General features: G+C 35.1%; 1 protein-coding gene across 1 annotated transcript; it reads right to left on the reverse strand.

Annotated features, from left to right (window-relative positions):
* Window positions 1-2,926: 2,926 nt before the first annotated feature.
* On the reverse strand, window positions 2,927-3,736 carry LOC142625186 (chitinase 1-like). Its single transcript, XM_075798880.1, has one exon. The coding sequence runs from the start codon at window positions 3,734-3,736 to the stop codon at window positions 2,927-2,929; it is 810 nt and encodes a 269-aa protein (XP_075654995.1).
* Window positions 3,737-12,361: the final 8,625 nt, after the last annotated feature.

The following is a 12,361-nucleotide window of genomic DNA, read 5'->3' on the forward strand; positions in this document are numbered from 1 at the left end:
AAAGGAAAGCTCTCAGTTTGTGACTGCTCCATTGGTTATGATTTTTCATCTAATGTTTCTCAAAAAACCATTTTTTTATAGATATGTCTATGTCCACAAAAAAAAAAAGAAGAAGAAAACTCTCCTCAATTCTCTTAAGTGTTCACTCCCTGATTCCCATCCTTCTACCTAAAAGTGTTCCATTCAAAGGTTGGCTAACAATGGTAATCATGGTTGTTAGGAGCTTGAGCTGGATCATACTATCATAGGATCATACAAAATTGCGATCCTACGCCTAACTTACACGATTCAATTACAGATACAATAATTGGGCCTTTTCTTGTTATTAGTCCTTTATTGTGAACTCATGCAAAATGAAAAGGATTTGCTAAAGGATGTGAAGCTTTTAAGTAAACCCCATTTCCTTCCATTCCCAATGGCTATTTTTGCTAAAGGTGTAAAGCTGGAGCTCTAAAAATCCTCATTCGTCAAGAATTGTTGCTACAACAACACTGTTAATCCGTTACCGTGCTATCATCTAAGTATTATATAGCTTTTTTTTAAATATATATATATATATATATATATATATATATATATATATATATATATATATTAATGGTGAAAATATAGATCAAAATGAGCTTTGTTTGATGCCAATTTACCGTTCGTTTTAAATGCCCAGGGGCAATGTTTTCAAATATCTATTGTTAACAGGTATACAGATTATATTATAAAAAAGAAAAAATCAATCAAGCAGACACGCTTTAGTTGTTTTCCAAGCTATTTTGTTATTAGGGGTTTGTCTTTGCCACGAGTACAAATGAAAACTTGATCAAATTTAGCTTAGATAACTTAGAACTTAGAGAGAGTAGAGTATACATAAGTTAATGCTGTTTTGGTTTACGAATTTATTTGCCAAACCTTTTTAGTTTTTAGTTATTCTTCTTTCCCCTTTTCTCTTTAATAATTCTTGAACTTGTCTTTCTCTTTCCCCTGGATGACGGGTTACAAAAATTTTAAGTATTTTTTGTTTATGTTTTGGTAAGGTTTTTTTTTTTTTTTGGAGGGGTGGGGGGTAGAAGTTTATTGGTAAGTTGTGTCAAATTTAATTTACTATCTTTCATAAATAACTTGTGTTAAATTTAATTTACTATCTTTTATAAATAACTTGTGTCAAATTTAATTTTCTTTCAATAATTATTTTTTATCTCTTACCAAAAATAATATCTTAGATTTTTCTATTTGATCCCACCCTCTCAACGATTCTAATAATTATGATGGTAATCTAACAAGACAATGCCAAAATTGCAATAGTACTCTCAGTTGAAGTATAACAAAGAGCCCAATAATTGATGGGATGTGTGCCTCTCCTTTTGACCTTTCTCGATAAATTTAGCTAAAATCATATATAGTAATAAAAGAAAAAGGTAATCAATGAAGGGTTTCTAAATTTCGGAGTACTTTGACCTTAAAACTCAATCCCCTAACTTAAAAAAAAAAAAAAAACTTATTTATATATTTTATTTATTTTGAATTTAAATATAATAAGGAAGTTTTATAAAACCCTCTTTTTCCAAAAATTATCTTAAATATTTGTCTTATAGGAGTGCACCTCTCAACATGCTTGTGAGAGGCGCGCTTCATAAGACAGGTGCACAAGATATCGTCTCCTCTTTTACACCCTCCAATAAAACGATAAAATACAAGAAAAAATTTTTTTTTCAATTATTACAATAAGCAATAACACAATTAAATTCTTTATTTGCTAAAACTTCTATGTAAAGAAAAAAAATATTGTTATAGCGTCCAATTAGTGGAATTTTTGTAGCGTCCAATTATTTCTCTTGCAGAAAGAATTAGTGGAATTTGTTTTTTTTTCTTTTTTTCTTTCTTATTTTGAGAGAACAGATGGGATTCAAGTCTAAGTCCTTCTGTCCTTGTTACTCTGTAGAAAATCCTGTTATGTTGCTAGACCTCTTGAACAAGCAATAATCTTCAAACTTTAAAGTCATAAGAGCAAACACATCAGCTCATGTAAAAATTTCCTCTATTTTACACAAAAAACCTCCTTTTAAAATTTTACACATTCATTTTTACAAATTACCCACGTCAGTTCATCTATCCTACTCCCTCTATTAATTAAATAATAATTTCCTCACTTTTTTTATTAATTCCCTCAACTACCTACGCGCCTCTTCATTTCTTCTCTTCTTCAGTTCTGATTAATTTCTCTCTCTCTCTCTCTCTCTCTCTTCATTTCTTCTCTTCATTTCTCTCTCTCTCTCACTCTCTCTCTACCCAGATCAACGCTCCGAGCTTCATTTCTTCTCTTCATTTCTCTCTCTCTCTCACTCTCTCTCTACCCAGATCAGCGCTCCGAGCATGATCCGAGCTCCGATCCAGTGCTCTGAGCATGATCCGAGCTCCGATCCAGTGCTCCGAGCACGATCCGAGCTCCGATCCAGTGCTCCGAGCACGATCCAGTCGCTTCGAGCACGATCCGAGATCCGATCCAGTTGCTCCGAGCACGATCCGATCTCTGATCCACTCTGATCCAGTCGCTCCGAGCACCGATCCGAGTTCCGATCCACTCCGATCCAAGCTCCGACCGCTCCGATCAAGCGCCGATCTGTATTTGTGTATCTATGTTTTTTTTTTTTTTTGAGCAAGTGTCTGTGTTGAGTTTTAGTTGGGTTGGTTGAGAACGGAAAGGAGAGAGAAAAAAAAGGAGCGAATGGAAATGATAAAATAATGGTATAAACGAGCTACAGTAACCGTGTAAATTTACACGTTACTGTAGCTCAGGGATGGGTTTACAAAATTTTAGACATTTTTAAACCCACTGATGTGGGTGTTTTTTTGCTCAAAATGTGTAAAATTGGTAATTATGTTTATTTTAGAAACTTTTACATCCACTGATGTGGATGCTCTAACTAGGAATGGATCACACACAAGTAGAGCTGAGCAAGAAAGCTTGTGATTTCCTCTCATAGTAGTAGTTATTGGTGGAAGAAGCATCAGCTGAGAAGATCATCAACCCATGGACTTCAAATCCATTTTCCTTCAAAAGATCCAAGGCTTCAAAAAATGCATCCCCTTGAATTCCTCTTCCATTAACTTCATAGCTAGGCAACAACTTATTCTTATCAAATTGCTCAGCTCGAAGCCTAAAGGCTTCCAAGTACCCTTTTGGGGTGCTAACCTTATCAGTATAGAATTGGTGGTTAACATGGTCGATGACACTTCCATAATTCTTGAAGAGCTCGATATAGGGTATAGCAGTGGTGTAAAAGGGTGCAATGGTAGCTATGGAAATAGCACTTTGGTGCTTAAACATGGTAATGAGCTCCCCTATGCAGTATGCAAAAGTTGAGTTGTGTTTTGGGAGGTTTTCATAGTCAATGTCAATGCCATCAAGATGGTATTTGATTACTATGGATCGGAGGGATGAGAAAGCATTTGATATCCAAATTTGGGGTTCTACTGGATCATACCAGCGAATGACTTTTTGGCCAAGGCTCCAGCCTGAGAGGCTAGCTAAGGCTTTTACGTTGGAATGTTTGGCCTTGATGGCTGCAACCGAGGCTGGGGTTAATGTGTCTACCCAATATGGTGAGAATGTGCCATTTTGAGTCTGGCCTGATGGGTCTGCATCGATTGCAAAGCCAAGTATAAAATGGAAGTCAATGCCATCTTCAATTGGAACAGCATCAAACGTAATTGGAGTACCTGTGGCTCCTATGTACTCCATCATCACCTTCCCATCTAAATCATAGAAAATGACTTAGAATATGTAAGGAGAATAAGTAAAATTTAGTACAATTCTGACAATATTAAGTATAAACTCTTGCGTAATAGTACAATGGATTCAATATTACACCTCATGAAACAAAGGTTGTTACTTCTTGTTGGTATCAACTTCTTATTGATTTAAGTGCAGAAAATGAACTCCTTTGAAAACGAAACAATATCATCTGAGTTTAAGATAGTTTTTGAAACTGGTAACTCTTACAATTTGGATTTTAAAAAGCAAGCAATAGCATGGTTTTCAATGAACCTCGTTGTAAAGGATTATTTTCCAATGGTCATATCTGGAAAATCCTTTAGTTAGTTTTAGAAGCCTTATTCTATGAAAAAGTTTTTGTGTATCCTTATCTACTTACCGCAAATTTGTAGCAGGCTCAATGTGATTACAGCAACTTGGAGGAGAAAGAGACGAAGCCTGATCATCCTTGTGTTGTTTGTGGAATTGAATTGTGAAGACCAAGAAATTCTTTTTTGATTTTTTTGATAAGTAGTGAGGACCAAGAAATCAATTCTAAATTATATAGTTTCTCTACTTGCTAGTAAGGCGGCCTAAGTCTGATTTTAGAAACTGGAAAGACTATGTATCTTTCACGTGTAGACAACTTATGTAGGTTAGAATAAGTCAATTTACTTAGAGTCCGTTTGGATAGAACTTATTGCTGAAAACTGAAAACACTGTACAAAAATAATTTTTTAATGTGTAAAAATTACTGTTCATCCCAAAAAGTACTGTTCATTGGCCTAAAATCACTGTTCATGGCCAATGAACAGTGACACATGCGCATGGAAAAAAAAAAAAAAACAGCCAGACGTGGACGCAACTGTGCTATCCAAACGCCCTCTTAGTGTTGTTTATGAATAATATGTCAATTGTCAACGCTAACTTATTAGCCTGTTTTTGACACCAACAATGTTTTTGCTAACGCTTCAATATTTCCTAGAAATTAACATCATCTTTTCTAGCCGTCCACAATTCTATGACCAAGATTGAGATTATGCTAGGAAGATTGTCTGAATGTCTAAAACTAGGACGTGGCCACGACAAATTGGCAGTCTCAACTCTCAAGGAGTAAAGAAGATGCCTTCTATGAAAATAAGACTAGAGTCGTAACATGTTTCCTAATAAATTTCACAACTGTGAAGTCATTATTGGTGAATGATAAAATTGTGATATAATAGTGAGCCTTTACAAGAAGCAATAAACCTATCAACTCATAAACTTTTCAAAATTTATTGTGAAAATGTTGTGTTTATAATATTATTCTTTCAATGACAATTTGAGTGTTCATTGCCTCATAAAATGGTCTTTGAAAAATTTTATCAATAATTTAATTTTGTAGAAAAGTATATGACTTTATTCATTAGTTTGCATTACGTTTTTGCAGATGACAGTATTCTTTTTTGTCGAGCTAGAGTGGAGGAATGTCATAGGGTCCTTGATTTACTATCAATCTATGAAAAAGGCTCCGGTCAGAAAATTAATAGAGAGAAAACAAACATCTTTTTCAGTGTCAACACCCATCAAGATATGCAAACTCTGATTCAACAACTCTTAGGTGTGCCAGCTATTCGCCAGTGTGAAAAATATCTGGGCTTACCAGCATTGGTGGGGCGTGCCAAAAAACAAAGCTTTGCCTACATTAAGGAAAGAGTGTGGTGAAAATTACAAGGTTGGAAGGAGAAGTTCCTTTCACAAGCTGGTAGAAATGTGTTAATCAAAGCTGTCATCCAAGCAATCCCTACCTACACCATGAGCCGTTTCAAGCTCCCTAAAGGCTTGATAAAGGAATTAGAAACTCTCATTCGTAAATTCTGGTGGGGGTACAGTGGGGAAAGCAATAAAGTACATTGGGTTAAGTGGGAGAGAATGTGTGAAACCAAGGAGAATGGGGGGATGGGATTTAAAGACATTGAAAAATCTAATGATTCTTTATTGGCAAAGCAGGTGTGGCACATGATTAATAATCCGGATTCCCTATGCGATAGAGTTTTCAAAGCTCATTTTTTTCCAGATTACTCAATCCTTGAAGCTAAGGATTCTACCTTGGGGTCCTATGCATGGAAAAGCATTATAGGTGCTAGGGATGTGATTCGGGAAGGGATGGTTTGGAGGATTGGGAATGGGCACTCTGTAAGAATAAGGGAGGACAAGTGGTTGTCAATCAATACCATAGGACAATCACCTCTCCTCTCCCCACAGTTGCACCAGGCACCAAGGTGAGCTCTCTAATTAATCCTAACTTGAGAGAGTGGAATTCAGACCTGGTGAACCAGCTTTTCCTACCCCATGAAGCTACTGTCATTTGTGGCATGCCCATCAGCACAAGGCTTCCCCCTGACCGAATTATATGGGGTCTCACTCCCTCGGGTAAGTTCACAACTAAAAGTGCATATAAGCTCCTTGTGTCTCGTAATTCCATTAACCTTGTAGGTACATCTTCGCCTAAGAATCAAAGGTTGTTCTGGAGAAGTTTGTGGCGGCTGAGAGTGCCAAACAAACTCAAGCACTTTGCCTGGCGTGCATGCAACGAGGCCCTACCCACTACGTCCAACCTGGTTTGGAGACACATTGCCACCTCAAAAACATGTAGCGCCTGTCAAGCCCAACCCGAGGACATTCTCCACGCTCTTTGGTCTTGCACAACACTAGAACCGGTCTGGAGTTCACTTTCTTGGTCCTAGTTTTCTGCCAATGCCCACATGACAAGGTTCCATGGTCTTCTTGACAAACAGATGCAGTTCAAGGATGATTACAGAGCCAAGATCTTCGTCACCATTGCATGGATGCTGTGGAATCGCCATAATGCTCTGAGACGCAATTTTCCAATCCAACCTCTCAACCGAATTAATGCTTTGGCTGGAAGCTATCTACAAGAATATTTGGACACTCTAGATCAGACACCAGCTGCCGCGGCCACTCCTCTGCCTCAGCAATGGCATCCACCTGATGAAAGTAAGTTCAAAGCAAATTTTGACGCTGCGGTTTTCAAGTCTTGCAACCAAGCAAGGATAGGTGCGATCATTCAAGACTGCCGTGGTGAGGCCATTGGTGCATTATCCATGCTAGTTCTCGCAGCCCAATCCGTTGTGGAGTTAGAAGCCATTGCTTGTTGTCGTGTAGTGTAGTTTGCAATGGAGCTAGGACTACAAGACGTTGTCTTCGAAGGCGATTTTCTCCAGGTAGTCCAAGCCATTTCACAAGAACATTCGGACCACTTAACTTATGGCCACATTATTGAAGACATCCGAAACCAAGTTGCTGCTCTTTCTTCTTCCAACTTTATTTTTAATACTAGACACTACAATGTTGTAGCAAATGCTCTAGCTAAGAAAGCCAAGAATTTTAGGGAGACTCGGGTGTGGATTGATTCCCTCCCTGAGGACATTGTCCCCCTTGTAGAATTTGACATTCATTGAAGTTTTGTTTTGCCTTTGAATAAAAGCCCAGGCTACTGATAGTCTGGTTTCTCAAAAAAAAAAAAAAGAATTATGAAATTATCCTTGCGAGACTTTGTCTCATATTTCTTATATAGAAAATGCTAGAATTTCATTTTCATTTAACATTCTATATTATCTACTAGCTTATTTTGCTTGAATCACATGTTGTTTCACCCTTTTACAAATAAACAAAAAATTGGAGTTGCAAACTTTCTAATGGTAACTTATTTAAAACCAAACCAATGTTGGGAAGGCCATCAACTAAAAACGCGAAAGTGGGATTCATTGGTAAACTTCTTTTTTTTAAGAGTTTCAACATATAGCGTTCGCTCATGATGATTGTTTTTTATCATCAAACTAAGACACCAATCAATTTTTGGTGTAGGTGGAAATTGAATTTCAGATCTCTTATTTAACCTTCAGAGATTTTATCAGTTGAGCTAACTGGAACCCACAAAACTTTTTTGATAAACGATTCATCGGTTAACTTGGACTCTAGGCATAAAGGATCATCGAGTACAACCTTTGCATACAAAATTGCTCCAAAAACTACACACTAGATGATCCGGAAAACTATTATTTTCTTAAACTGTGTAAATTCTCTGTTGTATATATAGGTATATACAAGGATAAGTTGTAATAATGATGATGTTTGAGTTTAGAAAATATTGTTTCATAAAGTTGTTAAAGTGAAAATTCAAGTTCTAGAATTTTCTAAGTGAAAATTCAGGTTTAAGCATTTTCGATCGGTTGAAGCTTTGGCTCGATCGATCAAAATGGTAAAGAAAAAATCTTGGAGTTTCTGGATGACTCAATCGGTGCTCGATTCCTGTTCGACCGATTGAAAAGAGCACTAGATCAATCGAAAGGAATTTTCGATCGATCGAAAGTCGAAAATCAGGATTTTTCTACAGAATTTTTTGTTGACTGTTCAGTGTTTTTGCAAGTCAGTATGGTCTTGTGATTACTTGGCTGCTACTATGTGCAACTGCCCCTAGTTCTGAGCCACTCAAGTTTTTACGGTCGTAACTATCTACTCGTTAAGTCAAATTGCACAACTTGGTAAAATTGAAAAGTAGACTTCACAAGCTTTTCAATGATGCTAAAATCATTCAAAATGGAGATTATAAAGGACTAACTTTACCCCATGAAATTGGCCAGCCAAAAGGGGAGAAATATGGTAGCTTGGGCACTAGGCAAGCTGAAAACAGCTTGTGCAACCTTTAGGTTGCACAAATTAGCCTAAGGATCAGAACATGCGAACGATGCCATTTTACTAGATTAAGGGAAACTCTATAAATAAAATTGGACTGAGGAATTAATTAGATAGTAATGTGAAACTTTAAGTACTAAAATGAAAAAAATAAATAAATAAATAAAAAGAAAGATATATTTTCAAAATAAAAATGACAATTCACCCAAGTTTTAAGGATAAAATTTGGATCTTTGTAAATTGATTGTATAGAAAGGCTTGTAAGTCAATTAGCACTCCTAATTTTATTTTCAACGGAGATGTTGAAATCTCCCTCCCTATTTGTAATTATCAAATAAAAAAAAAATGCAAAAATACAATTTTAGCTCTTACATTTTGGGTTATTATCAATTAGGCCCCTACACTTCTTTTTTTTTTTTTTAGCATTCATTTTAATCTTTTTAATTTTCAAGTCACAATCAATTTGATCTCTATTATCAAATCATAGCTTTTTTGCATTTTTTTGGCAACCAGACACAAAAACACATATCAAATTTACCAATATTCAACTCCAGTAGACTCATGTATTGTTGAGGTACATTTTTTTTACTCATACCACGTGCTCTATTCCTATTTAATCATATTTATTTATTCACAAAAAAATCTCAAAATATCACCCATAAATTATTTTGGGTCTTCATGAATAAACCATCACAAAAACCCAAAAACTCATATCTTATCCAATTTTATTATTATTATTATTATTATTTAACTAAGCTCAATTTACATTGGCACTATTAAAAGCCCAAACTAGCTACTTGGCACTATTTAGTATAAAGCCCAAGGTTTTTAATATTTGGAAAAATACTATTTCACAAGTATTTCATTTAAAGTCCAATAATGAATAATGCTTTAAGTTCTTAAACTCATTATTATAATATTACAAACTCATGGAATATATCTTATAAAACCCATGGTGACTATTTATGTTACGTAACACTATTCATTTTTCCAAAACCCATGGCAAACATATATCAAGCCCATGAAGAATTATGAATTTGTAGTACTAATATAAAAGCCTATGGAAAATTATGATTATTTATATTAAACCCATGGTAACTATTTATGTTAGGTAATACTATTCATTTTTTCAAAACCCATGGCAAACATATATCAAACTCTTTGAGAATTATGAATTTGTGTTACTAATATAAAAGTTCATAGAAAGTTATGATTATTTATTTTAGAGCTATGACATTTATTTATTTCATACTATATTATAAACTCATGGAATTTACATAATAAGAACCCATTGTTGCTATTCATTAAAAAAAAAGATTCATAAAATAAAAAAATAAAAAAAACTCATGGTCACTATTTATATCACAACATTCATAATATATATTTTCAAAATTCATGGTAATTATTCCCTTACAAGCCCATTATGATTATCTATAGAAAAACCCATAAAAATATCACATTATTCCATTATGATGGTTGTTACAATATTTTAATTGAAACACATGGCTATTGCCTCTATTAAAACCTAAGGAAAATATTATTCACAAGAAACATTAAAGGTTACTATTTAAAAACTCCAAAGAAAATATTATTTACAAAATAATCCATGGCAAAAATTATGAGAAACTATACATATTGTTATTTAAAACCCATGGAAATTAATACCCAAAACCTATCATAAATATTTATTAAAGCTTATGCATACATTTCATTTTTTGCTAACAACTAAGTCCCATGTGGAATAAAAATCCATGGTAATATATGGTAACTTTGTCCATTTTGTAGGGCTCACAATAAGAAGACAAAAGGATAGACCCAAGTGGAAAGAATTACCAAGTCAGAGGCCCATCGAAATACTTAACCCTCATGGCTTAAGCCCACAATGAAATTCAGTCAAAACAACTTGTGTGCAAACTGACCCAGCTAGAGAACTCTCTTCAGTTCTGCCTTCCGTTGGAGAGTACCTCAAGAAGCTACCAAGCTCCCAAACCAAATTAGGAGCTGGCCACCTATCCCATCAGCCTCTTTGACACTATTATTTCTAACGTGAACAGTACTAAGGGGCTAGGCTGACACCAAAAGACTGAAATGCAATAAATGTCATTCTTCATCCCCTAAGTTTCAATTACTGTTGGAGGAAGCCGTGACCAAATCATCCAAATTTCAGCTGCTTTTGAAGTACTAAAAATGTCTAAAAATTGATTCATGAACCAAACTCGTGAATTCCTGAAGGGGAGATTTAGGGAAATGTGGTTTGAAATGCATAAAAAGATCTCCATCGAAACATTCTGAAGTAGGCTAAAAGCTTGACACCTGGCTTGGGGTGATAGCTCCTACTCTTTAGAGCTCAAATCTTAGTTGCAACAACCAAGTTCTAGCCCCATGTATGTCCTAATCTTATTGGCTGAGATCAATCTCCAAATCTTAACACTTAATGACATTACCAGAAAAAGATAAAATACACAAAAGCAAATCACAACACTTTTGGCCAATGTTAGATGCTCTGAATTTCAGCTCCATCTGACATTGCCCAAAGGAGACAAACATTCAAAAAGGAGTTCACACCATTTTTGGCCAAATCTCATGATGGATATTCTGAAAATTCTCTTGCTGATCAGACCCAACATTTTTGGCTTTTGCTAATTGCTCCATAAACTTCACTATAAAAGGAAAGAACCATCTACTCATTAGGGGGGCAAAATCCTCTCAAAGTCACCATCAATCTTGCTATTTTTAACCCTTAATTCATAAATAAGTTCATTTTTAGTTCATAAATGCCCATACCCATCAACTCACAAATATTCCTTCCCTTTTCTAACAAAACCCAGCACCATAAAGGTCTCGTGATTAGCTATAATCAGTCTCTCTCCACCATGGGAAAAAATAGCCAAGTTCCTTTACATTACCATATGCTTGCTCATCCACTCATATAAGAGTAGTTTCCATTATTTACCATATATCCTTCCACATATTCCATCATGGGGCATAAGAACTTTGGTTAATATTTGCTGCACTAAGCTAGGGGTCTTTCTCTCCCTTCATTTCATCCTAATTTTTCCTCTTTTAATTGTAATTATGAAGCATTTAATCCTTATTTATTGCTATTATAATGAAAGTCATGTCTTGGATACTATAAAAGTTTTCCCTCATGTTGGCTTAATAATAATGAGGAAAATATATAATTTTATCATGTAAACACATTTATTAACTTATCAAACGTTATTGCTGGAGGTCTGTCATATTCATAGTTAAATTATTTTCCTCTTGTGTACTTGTTATAATGGACCTGCTTTTATATTTACCGACTACAGAGAAAATGCATAATTTTTACTGTGTGAATACACTAAGTAATTTGTCAAGCATCTACTGTTGGATGTTTCTCTTTTTACTGCTGGACTATTATTTAAGCACTTAATGTGGCAGGTCATCCTATGTGCTAGCTTATCTTTGTTGGAGGTTTTTTTAGGGTCTTATTGTAATCTTTGTTCGATGCAATTCAGACCTTGAGCAAAAAAGGGTCTTTCACACTTCATCGATAGCCTTTGAGCCATATTCCAAGCCCAAAGTCAAGTCTTAGTCTTGACTTCTCAAATATCATATTGGTGATGAAAAATTTGTCCCTGACACATATCAACTTAGCAAATAACGCTCTGTTTGTTTTGAAGTAAAATATTTTCAAACATAAAATAATTTACATATATACATTTTCAGCAAAGTATTTTCAGGTGTTTAATATTGTTGAAGTCCAAAAAATTACAATAGGGAAAGCTTGGTACAAGGAATTGGAATTGTGGGCCTCAAAGGAACCAATGACCCACGTCCTAACGAGGGTCCTTGCAAGGGAAAAAGGGCGTTCATCACCAAAAAGAACAAGCAAATAATGAAGAAGCTTTATATAAGAACAAGTGACCCAAGAGGGGG

This window comes from Castanea sativa, chromosome 2 (assembly GCF_040712315.1).
Source record: "Castanea sativa cultivar Marrone di Chiusa Pesio chromosome 2, ASM4071231v1".
Lineage (NCBI taxonomy): Eukaryota > Viridiplantae > Streptophyta > Magnoliopsida > Fagales > Fagaceae > Castanea > Castanea sativa.